General features: G+C 43.3%; 1 protein-coding gene across 3 annotated transcripts in view; it reads left to right on the forward strand.

Annotated features, from left to right (window-relative positions):
- Positions 1-19,343, forward strand: part of SLC35F4 (solute carrier family 35 member F4) — a 124,304-nt gene that overhangs the window by 97,401 nt on the left and 7,560 nt on the right. For 2 of the 3 annotated variants that reach the window (XM_067295651.1, XM_067295652.1), the window contains exons 2-4: positions 2,705-2,893; positions 6,863-7,160; positions 14,768-14,987. In XM_067295651.1, coding sequence (XP_067151752.1) covers positions 2,705-2,893; positions 6,863-7,160; positions 14,768-14,987 — 707 coding nt within the window. The remainder of the gene's footprint in view (positions 1-2,704; positions 2,894-6,862; positions 7,161-14,767; positions 14,988-19,343) is intronic. The other variant, XM_067295653.1, reaches the window with a different exon arrangement.

Here is a 19,343-nt window from a genome sequence, read left to right on the forward strand (position 1 = left end):
CTAGTCCAAGGCTTTCTGGCTGTAACAGTGAAATACTAATAAATTATTGTGCTATCTGACTGCTTTCAAATATGAGAGAAGATTTCACTAAACCAAGCAGTGACTGTTGATTAAATACAGTTTCTTAAATTGCAGTTTTAGTCTCAACTGCTGAGTTTTTCAATGTACAGGAAAAGATTGATGCTGCTTTGTTATACCAGATATAAATAACTCAGAGCTCTGTTTGCATGTGAGGAAAAATAGACTTTCCTGAAATTTTGGTTGCAGATCATCTGCAAGACTTCTGCTGAGTGTAATCTGAATCTTGATGTCGTTCTAAATTAGGTCTGAATTAAGATGTGGCATGTGTCTTTTAACTTGATGAAATCTCTTTAAATGATACTTATCAAAGTGAGTACTGATTTGGGTCAAGGCACCTTGGTGGCTGATTCTCAGAGAACAGACAGTCAGCAAAAGCTTTGTGAAAATAAAGTTTCTTTAAGTTGGGGATATGAAAAATCATAAGTGCCTTTTTGAATACTTAGGCCAGAAAGCACTGATCGTCTCAACCTCGGGGATGCTGGAACTGACTTTCAGCCGTCGAATAAAGGCATTGTACTGTTTCTTGTGGGGTGAATAGCCCAGGGCTGCCATTTCTGTTGTACTTTTCAACCTTGAAATGATTTGCAAGATTTTTGCAAAGCCTTATGAAATAGGTAACGTCATCCTTACTTTATAAGTGGGAAGAGTAAGCCTTGGTGTTGTGAAATGACTAGGACAAAGCCACAGAGGGAGTTGTGCAGCTATTAGACCATGATTTTCTCCATTAAAAAGTAAATATATGAACATGAATAGCTGCTTAAAGGTTTGAAAATATCCTGTGGGCTCTGAAAAGCTCTCTCAAAGAGTGATGCTCACCAAAGGGTGAAAGAGGAAAGACAATATAGTGCTTAGACACCATATAGGTCTTAGTCTTTCAAAGTTGACTTTGGTGGGTCTGCTGTTGTAGATTGTATTTTGGATTCTTCACTGATTGAATTCTTCGGGCAATGTGGTAAGGTGGAGGCTTGGGTGTTGGGTCATATTGGAGTTTTCCTATACTGGACAGAGGAAAAAGAGAAGAGTGTCTTTGAGAAAGATTATCTTTATGGGGTTAACTGCTAATTCAGTCTACTTGGTGGGTCAAAATTGGCATTGGAGATTTCAGATAGGTTGATAGAGGATTTTTCTCTATAATACCATGTTCTGTACATCTCTTCCTTTGTGGTCTTTGTAGTTAGAGCTGGTGAATCAAACATAGCTTTAAGTTCATTGAAGGTCATATAAACCCTAGCTGCCTCTGGCAAAAGGGTGTTTGATTTGCTTCATGCAATTTCTTGAATACTGTCCCTACTTTAGAATATATTCGATGTTGTTATTTGGCATGGAGTTATTCGCACAAAGCGTACTGGAAAGGCTCACATTGTAAAGGAGCATGTTGCCTTTTGAGATGTTCGGCCTATTTATTCCATGTTTGGCACTATACACCATGAGGGTTTTATGTGTATTTTTGTACTCTTTCAATCCTTCCAAATCATGGCAAAGTCAGTGGATGCTCTGCATATGTACAACTTCCACAAGATTGGGTAAGGCGGTCACCAGATGAAGTAGCAGCTGCAAAGAAAGTGGTGGGTACCCACAACTGATAATGAACACATCTTTGTACTTACCAAAATGGCCTATCATCTTGACTTTGTGACTCAGAAGAAGACTCTGATGTGCTGCTCATGTGCTGACTTGTTAAACAGATGCCTAACCTTCAGTAACTTAGGGAGTTTGTGCAAGATGTTTGTCACACAGAAGATGACCAGGCTCACTTTGCCAGATTCCAGCTGTGCACTCTTTTCTGTTATTTGCTGGTTCTTAATCCAGTCCTTCAAGCTCTTGCTCATTGAATGTGGTGTCCTCCTTATCGGCAAACTTTTCATCTGATGCCACTGGTATTTCTGGGTCCTGGGTCTTGTCTGCTGCCTTCCACATCTGTACATCCTCTGTGAAATGCAGCACTGTGATGTTATCTGCACTTAACAGAAGAAGAAAAGGCAACTTCTCTGAAGACATGGAGATTCTGATTTGGTGTGCATAAAGGCTGAAAACTAATCTCTTAGATGATTTAACAGAAGTCTTCATCCTAAAGATCTGTCAGTGACCTTGGCTTCATTCCATACAAGAGTTTCAAGGACAAGTCGTTGGTCATTCTCGAGGACGGAAAGGGAAATCGCCACTTGAGAGGCTCTCAGCATTGACCCCAGGAGACAATCATTCCACGGCCCTCCTTCCCACACTATGGGAGAATGGTGACCTCTCCTTTTGCCTGGTTCAGGGCCAGTGCTCAGGAAGGGGCCCACGTGAGTACAAATTCCTTTGACTGTTCAGACCCTGTGGATGAAGCCTTGTGGCTAAGAATATACTGCAGTATAGGGCTGTCATTTCTTCAGGGGAAAGACTGGTTTTCATACAGCACCTTTTATCTATAAGGGGGGAGAGAATTAAGAATTTATTTATTTATATATTTATCCATTTACTTTATTCTGACCAGAGCTGAAGCTTTGATTTTTGCAGTGTGCTTCCCTTCTCCCACTGAATCGTTTATATGCATTTCACTATTTCACTGACAGAGTGTTTGAAAGCCCCGCTTTCCTCCTGGGAGTTTACAGCCAAACTGATGCAAACTCTTTCTTCTCAGGTGTCTCACGATCATCTGTCATCCAATGCAAGCCAGGAGGCAACTGCCCCAGCACACACAGAGGCATGACTAGGCAGCTCTCCCCTTTATCTGTTGCTGAAGATTCTGCTGCTCCCATTCTTGAGCTGCAGAATCGAAGTCCCTCGGGCATCTATCGGCACAGCAGAGTCGAGAGGCAGAGCAGATCAGGTAGGCATAACAGCCACAGTCCCGGCGTCCCAGTATGCCTGTGAAAGGCCTCTTTCGTCTGTCTTTTGAAAGATGGTGCAGAGTTGGAACGTGTTGACATTAGTTTCTGGTGGTGTGAACCGCAAAGCCATGTGAAAGTCCTTCCTGTACCTGTGTGCAAATTTGGGTTAGGTGGGAAGGAAGCAAGGATGGGAGAAAAAGGCCTGGGTCCCAGTAGGAACATTCAGTGTGTTATCTGAGAAATCAGATGCATAAGGCCAGTAGGCACAGAAGATCTTGAAAGGATGATTAACAGTAGCACATGAGTTAGTCTTACAAGGTGGTTATGTTTCCTCAGCTTCAGCCTGGCCAGAGACCAGGACCCTTAAAAGCCAGCCATATTCCTTCTCAAAGACAATGACAATCTCAGCTCATACCACGGACGGTCTGATGAAGAGGAAGAGAAGGAGCAACAGGTGGAAGGATATCTAGGAAACACCATCACAGTTCAGATCATCGATCAGCTGCACATCAGGGCTTCCTTCAGGAATGTGTCACCCTCTTTACTGCAGAAGTTTAGCTCAAATGAACCTGTAGGTATGGTGAACACTGACTTCTTCACCACAATGTGCATCCATCATCAGTAAGGGTGGGATGGGAGCAACTGCAGTATGCAACCACAGGCCTTTGAGTCTGCTGAATTGTACTGTTGAGGATTGAGGAGGAGGAGGAAAGAGCAGTTAAATGACTGAAATAGTGTAACCATCCAAGCTCTTTGAAAAAGTTTGTATGTATATTCTGGGAGCAAAAAGGGGAGGAAGAACAGGTTGGATCTCCCTTGAACGCTGCCACTGTGGGAGATGAGCCTTTCTCCTGTCACTTTACTGACAATGGCAGCAAGAGTCAGCCATTTTCAGTCTTTCAAAGCGTAGGAAATATGGAGAGAAGTAGTCCTCCTGTAGGAGAAAGATGTATAACGACAAAAAGGTCTGTTGATAGAGACCCTTAGAAAAATGTTGGAGATGATTATTGAAGCAAGGAGTGGATGATACAGCATCTTGCAGTAAGGATCATACCTAAGATACTGGAGACGTGATCTCTAAATATCAGTCCAAGATAATTGTGAACATGCTGGCACTAGGGTACATCCAAAACTGGAATCCGTCTTAAGTCCTCTAAGACGGGACCTTAGTCCACTTAAGAAAAGAGTAGTGCCTTGACATCATAGTCTTCCAAACATGTATTTTGCAATTTTTTTAGTTCTCTTTCTATCCTGATCTTCCCTTCCTCACCAGTGAGGTAGGATTGTCCGGACAGGAAAGTAAACAAATACAAAGAAACTTCTTTTCTAGGATGTAGTTGTCAAATAGTGAAGAGTTTGGAAGAAAAGACAGAGGTTTTGTTTTTCCTCATCTCATTCTTTCAAAACACAAAAGCAAAAGCCCTTTCTGTTACCATCTTGCCACAGAGACATCACAAGCAGAAATTATGTTACTCATAGACAGAAGGACTCTGCAGGGGGTTTTCTGCTAGCTGCCTTTCAACACAGTGTGCATTGACCGGTGTCATCTGTGTGTGCCACCTGCAGTGTCATCTGCATTCTTTCCCTGTCATTTCATCCTTGTTGAGCTCTTACATTGCTTCCATGCTCTTGACAAGTTTATTTATTTATTTATTTATTTAAGATATTTCTTATCTTGTCCTTGTGGATCTTTGGCCAAGACTTAGGTGTGCACATCCCATGGATTTTCAAAGCGACTGTCGTGCTGCTAGGTCACCTTGGGCAGGGATCCATCTCAATTTCACTTGAGCTGTCTAAATCTAGATACCTCGTCTAGACTGACTGGGTTCCTTCAGTAAGCAAAAGGGGGAGACAAGCACCTCCAGTGGATGGCACATCCTACCTGCCTCAGATGTGTTAGGGTGGGATCGGCCACCTTCTCTATGCCTATCCATTTCCACTGAGTATCGAGGGACCCTAGACAACATGTTTAGTCTGGACATACAACTGTTTGCTAGCTACGTTGCATGACATGATGAATCTTATCCCGTATCGCTTACAAAAGCTCCCCACTCTACATTTAATCAGGCTAAAACTTATGTAGGTCTTTTAAACCAAGGACTTGCAATAAGTGTGTATTTCTGTGGCTTTCACTAACATTCAAACCTGGGACTGTAAAATTGAAATCAAATGCTAATGGTAGTGTCATGCATAGTAACAGTAATTACATAGTTATTTGGTAAGTGAAAAATAGAAGGCACGCATAAAGGTGCTTTAGTCTTCTGTCGTGTGATTACTTTAACTGTTAGCTGAAGAAGGACTAATTGCATGGTAGGTCTGCTTAGCAGGAAAACCTGCAAGTGAATGTTACGCAATATGTTCTTTTAAAGTCTTTCTAACTTGCAAATAAAGTATATTTTACCTTTTAAGAGAAGATGCCAGTCAGTATTAGTAGCATAAAAATACCTATTTTCTCTTAGCAACCAAAGAGAATGTTAGAATAATGCTTGTCTTTTCAGATCTGTGTCTGGTTATCCTTCGCATGTTTTTAATAAACCTCTAATTTTATTTAAATCCTTGATTCACCGCTAAACCGGGGAGCAGCTAAATACTCATTATTTTCAGGAAAAAGCCACTGTACACTTACAAAATGTTCCATGTCCTGGTTAGAAAGTTCTTGATTACAAATGCATTCCTTGCTATGGTGAAACATTTTTTAGATGTAATGTTTGTCTAATTTAATAACTTGGAATCTCAGTCTTGCCTTTCTTTACAGCAGAAACAGTAGCATAAAAGGAAAGTCAAACTCGAGTCTGAAATCTTTTTCACACTTATGCTGAAGCGCTTTCATCTTGAACATAGGACAATATGCTCTAACTGCAGTGGATCTATAGCTCCTCTTAACCTCAACAGTTGTATTATTTTTAATAGTATATCATGTCATGTGTTGATGCCATTGATAATTGATAGTAGTAGTTCATTTGACATAGCTGCAGGTCATGATTTTGAAAGGAACTCGTTTCTTATATCAAGCCAAGGTGATATGCTCCAAGGTGGTAAATGGTTGGAGCTCACTACTGCCACATGTGCATGTGGGTCCTAAATAAATCAACAGTGTTATTGCTATTCAATAGCTGACACAATTGGATCAGTTGTTTTCAACTGGGGATCTATGAACTCAAAGTAGGGTTCATGGCTTGCATCTCTGGAAGACTTGTGTGGAGAGCAAGTCAGTGAGGTTAAATCCTCTGTGGGGTCCACCACTCTATTAGGAAATCTGCAGTGGTCTGCAGATTAGGTCTGAAAGTTTCTGTGCTAGAATGGGAAATGGCAGCTTTCCGATTTTCTCCTTGGTTTTCTGTAGAGGTTTATTTCTAGGCATGAGGCATGCCAAGCTCCAGTTTTGTCCAGTTTCCTTTTTTAACTTCAAAAGTGTAAATGCACAAACTTGACTGGAGAAAACCTGTCTCGACTTTGATATATGAAACCACCAGGCTGTTTCTTTTTCCCCTCTCGACTTGCAAATAAAAATGTGGTTCTTGTGTTAAAATCTTGAGTAATAATAACTTGTTTCTGGCTTCAGATGTACAGGCTCAGATAGCTTTTACGTTGCAAACACGTACAGTAATTGACTTCATAATATAGTCGGTTCCAAGGGATGTAGCTCTATTCTAGAGGTTTGGCTGACAGAAGGAAAGAGGGGCTGATAAAGCAAACAGTGGCAACAGCTTAACCGTAATGCTGTTACCTCAGGCCTCTGTATTTGTTGGTATTTTGTTCCTATCCCCTTGAAATGACAGAGGTGGTATTACTGAAGTATTTCTGTGCAGGATTTCAGTGTTTGCGGGGCACAGGGGAATTGCAGAGAGAAGGCAGGGGAATGGTTTGTGTCTGGATCAAAAGGGGAGATTTTGCTAAGAATTGTTTGATGTGCATTTGTTATGTGTGCAACTCTTCTCTTTTTCTCTCTTTTTTTCTTTTATTTCCAGGAGAGGAAGGAACACAAACACACACAGAGAGCAGCAGCCAAGAAGCTGAGGGACAGACACGATGTCAGTCTTGCACATCCACATTTCTTAAGCTTATCTGGAGATTTCTGATCATTTTGTCTGTCTCTTCCTCCTGGGTTGGGACCACGCAGTTTGTCAAAATCACGTATGAGACCTTTGACTGTCCCTTTTTCATGACTTGGTTCTCAACAAACTGGAACATTATGGTTTTTCCCATTTATTATTCTGGGCACCTTGCAACTGCGCAGGAAAAGCAGTCTCCAATCAAAAAATTCAGGTAGGCTTCATTATGGCAGTATCTCTTTAAACAGTGTGGTTTCTGTGGACTGAAATCACAGCTCTTTTCTCAGTTTGACCCATGGTGTCAGAAGGCAGAATAAAGGTCATGCTGCAGAAAATCTCATTCATAAATAGCTTACAAAAGGTTAACAGATGAGTGATATATGCTTGAATAAATGGATAATTAATTATTAGAGGGTTTTCTATCGAGTCGAAAAGGTCAGTAAATTGGTTATAATCCTGCTATTATATTATCTAATATCTCTGTATTGTGTGTTCCTGTCTGGAATAGGCTTCCACTGAGCATTAATTAATCTCTTCTGGAATATTTATGACAGAATTGTAGTGTAAAGCACAACCAGAACAACTCATAGCTGAGAAGGAAGATGCTCAAAGCTGAGGAGGTGGTTTCCATGGAGAAGACCATGGCTTGCTCTCTGTGCTCAATGGGTATAGCAGGATGAAAACTGTGACCTTGCCTCCTTGTGCTGGATCACAGCCTGGGGGAAGAGTGGCTCTGTAGCCTTCTCTGCTCTCTTTTGCATGGGGTGGGAATTAGAGCAGGATGCAGACTCTTGGCTCTCCTCCCCCTGTAGCTCTGGGGAGTAACTTGGCATACTGGAGGGGCTGTCCTGCTGAGGAAATGATGTGAAGGCTTTGTCCCGTCTTCCATCTGTTTTTCCTATGCAGGTAGGCCAGGCAATCAGGCTCCACGGGGAAGTGATTTTTCCTCTGCATTGTGAGAGCCAGGGAAAAACAGCTGTCTGACCCAGCCCTTTCCTTATGCCATGTGGCTGCAGGTTGGAACTGGACCCTCAGCCTCAAGTGCAAAGATTGCAGGAGTCCATGATAGTAATTACAATATTTGCAAGGGTGGAGATGCATAAATCCCTGTTCCTTTTCAGTAGCCAGCTGAAATCATGGAAATATAAAGATTAGGGGAGGAAGCAACCCAAAGAGATCATCTAGTCCAACCACATGCAGCAGGACCAAGCTGTCTTAGCTCCACCCTAGCCAATTCTTAAGAAAGATGGGTCTGACTTGTTCTCAGGAGTCTCCAGTGCTGGAAATACCCCCACCTTCTGGGACAATTCATTTCTCATTTCCTCCTCCACTTCCATTATTCCACTAATCTAAAGTGAAGTAGAAGCTGCTCTGAAGGATGGAGCTAAATTCAGCTTGCCAAGGGGTAACACACCTTGCCCATGGAGGGAAGGTATTCAGAGGATAATTTTGAGCTGGGTACCAGTTCTGTTGCTCCAGTGCAGACTTGCTTGAGAAACAATCTTCCTCATTTCAGCAGAACTGCTGTAAGGTATGAGCCAGCGTGTGGCCCTCACCTAGTTCGAGCTGACAGAAGGTTCAGTGCGGCTGTCACTGAGCACCCAGGGAATTCAATTTGTGACTGTCAGGACTGGAGTGTAGCAGGGCCAAATGCTTCCCTTGGCTGCTTTTGCCAGGATCTCAGCTGTAATTTGGCCCTAAATTACCATTTCTGTCAAATCAGCGTGACTGAAATTGAACAGTTGCACTTAATTAACTGCTTCTCGGTAAACCCCGGTGCTTTGTGTGTTAATGATGCCTTCGTTCAGATTCTTTCTAGGGTATTTGTAAGAATATTAACAATGTCAGCTTGACTTCTGGGTATGAGGTAAAGTAATAATAAATGCAGAGCAAGTGAGGAAGAAGGTGAGAATAAATATCCATCCAAACAGATCCTCTACAGTTAGTTGGTTGATTATGTATTCCTCAGAGCTAAACTTGGGGCATCATATTTGTGACAATGCTTATAAAGATGTGCTTAAATAATAGATACATTTCCCAAGCTGTTAGAGATCTGAGGACACGTGCTTACTTGCACACACAAATTTCTGCACACACACAAAAATGTGAAGTAGGTTTGTGAATTTGTGCAAAGAGGAGAGCAGCGTTAGAGCTGATGGGCCAATGTAAAGGATGTTAGAAATCACAGTTTGCTGTTTGATACTGCCCAGTTCCCAGAATGTTTCTTATTCTAGATATATCAGGAGGTCAGATCCCAGTTTGGAGGTAACTCCTGGCAAGTGGTGGTGTCTTTATGATGGTGACCAGTCTGCTTGGTCTGCACTGGCATATGACTTGACAAGCCAAGCTCTTTCTGTGTAACTGGGAACGGATATCTCTTCAGGATGAATGCTTGATGACTTAAAGAGCTGAAAAGCATCATTTGTAGTTTTAAAATTCAGAGAGTCATAGAAAGATTTGGTTTGGAAGAGATCTTTGGAGGTCCTTTAATCCAGCCTCCTATCCAGAGCATGGATAATTTCAAAGCTTAGGTCAATTCTTTTTATAATCATTAGTTTTGCGTTCTTGATATTGTTCCTGTTATTTTTGTGGAGTAGCTGACTTGTGTCAGTAAGACCTGTCCTGTAACTTTTCCAGGCCTGCCTTTGAGTCCAGAGGTGCTTTGTCTTTGTGTGTCTAGAGCATGTAGTTCATCACTGGGAGCTTTCAAGAGCTATGACATTTTGTCCAGCAGATATTTCTGGTGGATCAGAACAATCAGTGTCTATGATATCTTGGCAGGGACCAGTGCCAAGTGACTAGTGACTTGCAGAATGCAGCCCTGGGCTGGCAAAGCTATGTAGAGCCTTTGTCACTTTTTATGTCTTAAGAAGGAAGGATAAAAGTCTCAATCTTCAACTTCAGGCTGGCTTTTCTGAAAGGGTTATAATCTTTGAGGCTGTAATTGTGTATTTCTTACCTTTCACACTTTACCGTAGCAGTTAAACATTATGGTCTCAAAAACTAACTCCCTGTTGTTACCTCCCCACTCCATTTCAGTACCGTATTTTAGCCTTCTTGAGACAGAAGACACAACTCTTAGTTTCTTCCCAGTACTAGTAGATAACAGTTGTCCCACATAAAAAGCTTGAAATGTGAGTGAGATCCTTGCAATAGTGATGAATAAAATGTTCTGGAGGTCAGGAATAGGAAATCAACCCCCACCAATATTTACCAGAGCAGAAGACACTCATAGAATGGGAATAAGTTCCTGTTAGAATTAGGACTTCGGATAGGTGGATGATATTTTGAATGTCAAGAAATTTTGCCTCCTCCAAGTCTTGGCTTCTCAAAGGCAAGCACTGTGATGTTCAAAGGCTTTCTGCCAGAATATGCCCTGGATATAGCAGCCAAAGTTAATCCAACAGGTGCTATGCAGCTGTGAAACACTGGCTAGGAACAGTGGTTTTAGCTGCAAGTGTCGTGAAATATGAACGTTTTGGGAAGAGTTGTTGTTCTAGCAAGAATGATAACAAGATATGAGCATCTCTCAAGCAAAAACAAAGTAGCTGATATGTGACTGTTATTTACAAATTTATATCATCCACAAATCTCTCCGTCTCTGCTTGCAGCTGTAGCTCAGCCCAGCTTCCCCAGGAGCTTCGGAAATTACCTTGCAAATCTAGATCCTTGCTGTGGAGGTCTTTTCAGAGGAGAGATGAGGATTTCCCTTTCCTGAGCTACCTTGAGTGGCTCAGTGGTAGGGGGAAGAAGACCAGCAGCAAACCAGGGCATCCCTTGGGCCGTCCCTCTTGGGGGGAGAGCACTTCTGTGGTCCTGCCTCTGTGAGCCAGACACTAGTTATATGAGAGGGTCACACAAAATTCCCTTTTCTTCTGCTTTAGCTCTTAAGCAGACAAATACAGGTGGCTGGGCTCTTTCTTAAGGTTGAGACGAGAAGCGAAAGGAGATCTCTGTCAGAGCTGGAAAACAATCCACCAGTTGCACCGTTACCCTGTTTGGGGGCCGTGTCCTAGAATGGAGCTAGAAGTCATTTTATTGCAGCAGTTGCTGTCATTTAGTGAGAAGGATCTGAATGACATAATAACAGCTTGTGCTCACAAAAGGTCCCCAGTGCTTCTTGCTAGCATAATGTCACCGGCGACCTGGCCAAACTGAAAGCTGGATGATATAATTACATTCCACCTATTCATATTACCTCAGGTAGGGTCTGTTAGCTCTGTTTTTTTTCATAAGCTGTTTTAAAACCAGCTGCAGTACACTCCAGAGGCTGCTGGGTGTCAGGGGTGAATAAACCTATTCTTCTGCAGGAGCTGGCATCAGAATAACTAAGACACGACGCAAGCTATTTAGTGGGTGCCAGAAGCAAAGCTACACGACTGCCTGAGGTGCTGTAATTCCTGAGAGCATGGCACACTGCCTAGAGCTGATGGCTGAAGGCTACCTGCAAACAAAAAGAGCTATTTATATTAGAGGGCAGCTTTTAAATAGACCAATTATGCTTTTGGAAAGAGTTTGTGTTGTAGTAGTTTCAGGGTCAACTGCCCCTTAGACATGTCTCTGTCTTTAAGTCAACAGCCTACAAATACTGTGTGTATAGGAGGAGGGATCCATGGAGCCTTTTCCCCTTAGCCCAGGGTTTTAATCGCTGTCATGCTGCGATGACTTTTGCAAGTTTAATTTTAGTTGCACGCCAAAGAGGCTGAGTTAACCACTGAGCAACCAGCCCTCACAAAGCCTGAGGCAATTTACTTTAGACATGACTGGGAAAATAGTCTTCCATCTCCTCACTTGCTAAGCATTATTCATCAGGCACACGGAGTTCTCCTGGGCACAGTCACAAATTCATCAGGTCTCTGTCTTGCTCAGCAGCAGCCTGTCACAAATTCTTGCTGGGTTTTATACTGAGAGATGAGTAACCACTAGCCGCTGTTTTGTCGGGTCGTTGTACGCTCCTGTGCGTGATGAAGGTTCTTCCAGGTGCTTAAGCAGTCCATTACCTGGGATATGTGAAGCACTTCCAGATTTGTTTACCTAGCTGTGAATCTGTGCTCCTCCCTCCCACTGCTTGTAGGAGCTCAGCGATATGTGACATTTGCAGCGTTGCCACAACTGTCTCTCCCGAATAGTTCCCCATCCCTTAGAATCCAACCCAGAATGATACAATAATCGCTGAAGCTCCCACCCTCCAAGGATTCATAGTGAGGACCCTTTGGACTCCATCCTGCTGACTCTGGTCCAAGTCCGTCTGTGTGGGGACCTCCTGGAGATCTACAGGCCACCAGATGCTGTGCCTTTGTGGCATGGATAACTGCCAGGGCTTTGGGAGCCTCCCACCCTCCCCAGGGGTGAAGGAGAAGTAGTGCTGGGCCTATTGCCAGTGTCTCTCTGGCTGTCGGGGGCCACCATGCGTGACTGTCCCTTATCTGGTCCCGCTGCTCTCTGGCTCCTTGTGCTGGCCCCTTTGATTTGCTGACTTTCAGTGCCTTACCTCGCAGGGCGCTGCGGTGATGGATATAATTTGCCATGGCATGTTTGTAGGAGAGCTTTTTGGGCTGCCTTGCAGACTCCACCAGAGCGACGTGCTTGGCTGCTTTTGCTGTTGCCTTTGTATGCTGCCAGCGTAGCGCTGGGACGGTAATTGTGCCCTGCATTACCGCGAGCAGCCCAGCCTTTCTCCTTGCTCTAATATAGCACGAGCCTGTTCCCTCCGAGACAGATCCTGACACTGTGCTGCCAGTGTCTGAGACAGGTTGGATTTACAACCATGTAACGATCCGGTCGTGCATCGAAATCGATGGCAGAATTCCCACTGGTTTGGGTCTGGGTTTCGCACCGCGGATCCGTCCTCGCTGAGAGCCGGGGCATCTGGCTCTGCAGCCATGCAACGCTACTGCACTGATGTGGCTTCCAGGCCAGAGGCTGTCTGTCCTGAAATGAGGCATAATCTCAACTTAGAAACACTATCTCTATTTGCCTAAGTGTCACGGGGAGGAAAACACCTTTTAAATGTTAACTGCTTTATCTGCAAGTCAACCATCATTAAAGTCTGTACTGCCAGTCAGTCCCTTCTCAGTCAAGGAAAGAATTTAATCACATTTAACTCCTGTTGAAATCAATGGTACCAAAGCCTGCATTCAAACTTAAGCATTCATTTATTTGCTTCGCTGATTGTTTGCTTTACATCTCAGATAAATGATATGCACCGCTATCTATTCCCTTGCCACGTGTAACATTTCTGTTCTGATCTTTGGAAAACAGGCTGAGTTGTGAGGGCTGCTAGGTCAACCAGAGTGAAGGAGGTAATTAGCAGATTCCCCTGCCTTAGGATTAATTTGTTGGGTACCCCGGCAAAGAGTTTGAGAAAGCAATTTATTGTTACCAGGATGACTGCTTTGTAGCCCAGTTTGTTTTCAGTGGCATCATGGAATGAATGGTTATTAAGTAAGACATAAATGATCTTATGTATGTATTACATAGGTGTTATTGCTCTACTTACCTAGAAATGAAAATGATAGTTTCCATTCTTAATAGTAAAAAACTAAAATATTTTTAACACCAGGATTCTGCAGAATAACTAGAAGTGGTTTAGGAGAACCACTTCTGTCTTTGAAGGAAAAACCAAATCAGGATCTTTGAAGTTACTAATTAGTCCCATATAATTAGCATCTTAGGAATCTTTCAAACATAGCCATATTTAGCTGTGAATGCTGTGGGGCCTGAGGCCTCACAGAATTTAGATTAGTCCCTTAACGTTGCCACATAGCGACGTTTTGCTGTTTGGTGCAACTTGGTGCACTCCAACCTAATGTTTTAAGTAGACGTGGTGGAGAGCCTGCTACGTCAAGGACTTCAGCGTATCTTGAGTATCTCGAGGAATCCCTTTAACCAAGAACAGAGGCAGTTGCTAAAAAGAGGCCTCCAGAGTTTGGAAAAGGTCGGTGTTTCAGGAGGGGTGCAGGAATGTGCCTTTAAGCCCGCCGGATGTTCAAGTGCGCAGTCCCTCTTAGTCCACGCCGGGTCCCACGTCACACAGTGGTGTTGCCCCTGAAAGCAGAGCTTTTTGCACTGAGCCTTCTGCTTGTTGAAATGTTGAGAAGCAAATGGCTCACTTAAGCTGCGTGTGACACACTATGTGTTTGGGAAGCTGGAGGTTTTGTTTGCAATTTTGTCCACAAAGAAATGCCTCCAGGAGAATGCAACTTCTCCTTGTATAATTAAATACACCTGTCACATACCTTTCCCTTTCCCCTTCCCTTTCTTTTCCCAGTCTCTTGTTTCATTGGCTCAATCTCCCTGGCTGGTGGGAATTTTTCCCACTATGGTGATATGTCTGGCCATATTTTTGAGTATCTTTAGGTGATTCTTCAAGCTTACTTGGTCATACTTTAGAATATATTTCAGTAAAAATGAAAACAGATGTCAGAGCAAAGCAAGAAGAAATTGTCAAGCTACAGAGAAAATTGCAGTTACAAGCCTGCTGTTCATGGTCTTGAAGGCAGAGACTGAGAGCTGTCGGTGCAATATAGGTAACTTTCAGTTATTCGTATGGGAATACGGTCCCCGGGATTATTGTTGCATAGTGTGTGATCACTCCAGGTAAGTTACTTCTTTTCTATTTGTGAAATTGCTCTGTTTTAGGAAAAACGTGGGTTATTTTCGCTATGCGCATTAACCAATACTTTCTTATGGGTGCACAGAGTAGCTAGGGAAAGCACGTAACTAATTGCAGAATGTGATAAAAGTCTAATGAATGTTTTCTGTGCTGGAGTGAATGCTAAGCAAATCCTGGCTGAGTTTTAAACTCTTTTCTTTTCTTAGGGAATGCAGTCGGATTTTTGGTGAAGATGGTCTGACGCTGAAACTGTTTCTTAAAAGGACTGCTCCCTTTTCTATTCTGTGGACTTTGACTAACTACCTGTATTTACTGGCTTTAAAGAAGCTGACAGCCACAGACGTCTCTGCCCTATTCTGTTGTAACAAAGCTTTTGTCTTCTTGCTTTCTTGGATTGTGCTGAAAGACAGGTTCATGGGAGCAAGGGTAATGACATACCTGATTTTCAACCCTCTTGTATTCATACTTAGCTTTAAATCCATGGTTTAAAAGTAGCCATTATGCTGCCATAGTACTGCCACGTTATGGTATGTATATACCATGAAACCATTTCTCATTAACTTCATGATGCAAATCTAAGCCTGAAATCAGTTAGAGATCTCAGGCTCCAGAGGTAATATGGTGTGGGAAGTTCAAGAAGCTATCACAACTAGATGGTAATTTGACCGATTGGAATAGGAGGACTTATGGTTTCTTAGAAATCTATTCGCTCTTGGGTTGAAGTGCTGAAGTCCAGCCAATTAATTTTATTTTAAACTTTGTGATAAATCCTTAGAGTCTAACCAAAGCAATTTTATTCCTTGTTTGCCTACATTACTCTGTTTTCAATATGCACCATATTTTGTGCCACGCCATTACTTTTTTACACACACACAAACATGTGTGTGCATGTGCCAAATATGATTTAAGAGAGACAGCAACTCTTTTCATGAAGGTGTATTTTGCACTAAATAAGTCTTAGGGGGCACACTGGCAATAGTGTGGAAATGTTTTACTTCCTGCAAGAAAAATTACTCAGAACAATGTATACAAGGATTTGGGAGAAAACAAATGTATTTCCTGAAATTTATACACAAGAATAATATGTGGCAATTTAAACTCTTGCCTTTATACCTTGGCTAAGGAATAGCTGGGCCTTGTGCCATTTCTGCTGGTGCAGCTTCCCCCACTGAAATGGCTCAAGGCCTAATGGTCTTGTTGGGTGCAATCCTGATTGAACTGTAGAGACCCTTGAACTTCAGTAGTGATAGCTGGGGCCAGGTTTGACGTCTAGAACCAGACGGGGCCACCAGCAATTAGATTTAAGATCCAAGGAAAGCATGATGGATCAGGGCACTCCTCCGAGCAGGATGTTCTTTTAAAAAATGGTAAGGGTAACAGCTTTTTTTTTTGGAGTACTAATGTGATAAAATGGTTCTGAAGTGGAAGGAGAAGGCATCCTGATTTATGGGCGTCTGATCTGGCTTTTGGAGCGAACACCAGCGTGCTGAGTTAGAGCAGTATGCTTGGGGTTCGGGAATGGAGGAGGAAATTGTGTGAAGTAAAGCTGGTGCTTTAATTTCCCGGCGGGACTGGACTGGCTGGTCAGCTAGTAGCGGCACGGAGCGTCTGAACATGTGTGTGTTGTCGCACGAGCAGGGTCTCCCTTGGGTGGGGGTCTGCCTGTGCTGGCCTGGTTCAGGAGAAGGCCTGTGTCCTGGCAGGGTCAATTCAGGACCAGACCAGGCAGCGTCGAGGAGGTGAACCAAAGTGTCTGCTCCTGCGCAGTTCTGTGTCCGCGCCATGAGTCGCAGCCTGGTCCAGGCTCCTGGACACTTGTGGCCACATCCTGAGGTCCAGGATGCTGACAGGGACCTGGTACAGCAGCCTCAGTCCTCCGCATGTGCTTGGAGAACAGGGCTGAGATACTCTGCTGGGCACTTTGGAGAAACTTGTGTTTCTGGTGTCTGCGCTGTCACTTTTTTTTGTCCAGTTACCATTACCAGCAGTCTGTATCTGATAGCGCTGGCTATGTGCAATGTGCTATACTCCAGTGTTGCAAAGACCTCAACAGTAGTTTCATTGAAGGTAAGGACGCAGACATTTCATCTTGCGATGCTAAAGCCAGACATCCTTATATCTAATATATGATTTAAAATAGAGAAACATGAGGTTATATGATCCACCCTCATCCCGCTGCTGGTGACTAACTCAGAGAATGAGCAGGGTTTGGCATTCTCAATTCTTCTATACAGATTTGAACAAAGCCAGTAACATCTGAGGCTGTAGTTCCCCCCTCTGTCCCTTGATCATCTCATCTTCCTGCTGATATTACTCACCTGTGTAAAGACGCTATCTAGCCCTGATGAGAAAATAGGGAGGTTTGTACCTTTAAAATAATTTATGTCTAAAAGCAACCTGTTTCTACGAGGGCAAACACTACTGTATTTTCTCAGCCCACTCTCTTACAGAAACCATAGGTGAAAATACACTGAAGTTATTTTCAGTTATTAGTTATTTTTCACTGACAGTACAGTAAAAAAAAGTTGCTATAAATATGCATTAGCATTAATGCTGTAAGTGCCATCAGGTTTGCACAAGGAAAACCTGGCAGATGTAGTCAACTGCAAATTCTGTGTAAAAAAGAAACTGTTTTTGCTGTTAACTGGCAGATTCTGGATTGCACAACGCTGGAAAGGTAATTAGCAGCATTTTCCAGCAGCCCTCCTGCCAGAATAGCACTTAATGATGTTAATAACCACGCAGGAGAGTGTTTGAGAACTAAAATACAACAAAGCAGTATGGACCCAACCTTTTATATTTTGACTGCATCTACTGCTTTCACTTCCAGACTCTCACAGAGCAGGTATAATTAGGTTATTTGGACAATAAAGGAATGACAAGAAATAAGGACCTAATCATATACTCTGAGCTAGTGTTTTTGCAAAAGCACTCAGCACCCAGCAGCACAGCCAGGTTTTCAAAGAGACTCAGCTCCTGGCAGCTTTTTCCAAGCTCAGGAGCCTGAGGGCTTGTCTGCAGCACATGGGAGGTGGGAATGCAGCCCATACGTGCGTACCTGAGACAGCTTTCATCTGGCCGGGCTTGAGAAGAAGACCCAGGGGCTCTGCCACGTATTTTCAGCGTTGCGGCTCCCAGGCCACGTGGAGTTGTTGCAAGCAGCCTCTGAACCGCCTGCAGACAGCCTGCGGGCCACATCCTATTGCGCGGCCTGCTGACTGATGGCTTATGGATCTCCTGGCTGCATGCAGGCACAGCAGTCCCACATGCCTCCAAAAGCAGCTGCCAGCCAGGCTGGGGGGCTGGGTTTTCATATGTGCTGTCTATTTGGACAGCAAACCTGTCTTGATGGCCACCTTATGGTACAGCATATAGGCTTGCCCATGGAAGTGTAGAGTAGCTGCAGAAAGACCATGGGGGGGCTCCACGCAAAGATCAGGCTGCCCTGGCTGCGTTTAAGTTCTCTGGAGTGTGCTGAAGGAAGGATAGTAATATGAGAAGGAAATATTCAGCAATGAATATATAGCTATTTACTTATAGAAGTGTGATTCAACACTTAAGGCGTTATGTGTCTTGAGTACCTACTGCACTGCTCAGGGAGATGCAGCATAATCCCTACACCACAGTCTTGTTTGCCTGGAAACTTCTGAACTTATGAATTCAGAAGATTCACCTTGTGTCCAGGTTATGCTACGCCTTCTGGGAGTAAAGATGGCTATGGTTCAGAGCAAGCACAAACTTTTAAAAGACTTCACACTGTAGTCCTGTTGGTTTACGATGCTTAGATTTAGCCATGAGCTTAGATGTTTTCGTGTGCAAGCCCTTGGTTTGCTTCATCTGTGAACTTGAGTTAATGCTTGTTAAGTAGATATAGAGTGGTTTGAGGACTTCTTTCCTCCCCAGGAAAGGTTGGTTGTAGCCATCCTGGTGGCAGGTTTCTTTGGTACAACACTTCACTTTCTGCTGTGCTCCACATGGAAAAAAATGTTACTCCATGAAATGTTGGTTGGCCTAGCTCTCTTCCAGGGAAAAAAAAAAGCAAGCTAATTTTAGTCCTTACTGAGAAGGCTCCACAAGGAAGTTCCTGACCTCTTCCTTTAATTAAAAGCCTTGTTTAACAAGCTGTCAACTACAACAACCAACTTTGCTTCACTGTGACCTTGCTGCTTCTTGTCAGCGTGCAGAAGGCTGCAGGATGTGCACTCAGGTTTCTAAAGCAAACACGACACAATTGCTAGGCAGAGGTCAGCTGTGCTAATGTGGTGGTGTCTAATTTGCAGGAAGAGCTTTGAACATGAAATTTAAATAATGCTCTTGCTGCTTTCCAATGTCAGGTCATATTTATCTAATGTCTCATGAAATGTCACTCCTTTTCTGTCCATCGTTCTAGTGTTTCAGAGAAGAGGTGCTTGGCTTTCCAAATTCTGGTTAAAATTAGGAAACTGGCTCTCCAAATTCTCTGTAGTCAGACTGGGAAGGTGTTTCTCCTAATAGCAAGCAGATATTCATGTGGCACGTGAATCTCCTACTGGAGATGGTGGATCTACTTATGGAAGTAGTCATGCAAGAAAAGGATTCACTTGCTGGGTCTGACTGTTGAGTTCATTAAGGGTTAAATCTCAATCCTTTCAGTTTGAAGATGGGGATAACCACACTGGAGTTTTCTGTTTTGTCTTGTGGGGGACATTGCTTGAAGCATTGTAGCTGAAATATGCCAGTTGAAGTATGAAATCTGAATTTATGTGCAATGCAAGATGTATAATGCAGCCTAAGATCAAAGCA

This window comes from Apteryx mantelli, chromosome 4, assembly GCF_036417845.1.
Source record: "Apteryx mantelli isolate bAptMan1 chromosome 4, bAptMan1.hap1, whole genome shotgun sequence".
In the NCBI taxonomy this organism is placed as follows: Eukaryota; Metazoa; Chordata; class Aves; order Apterygiformes; family Apterygidae; genus Apteryx; species Apteryx mantelli.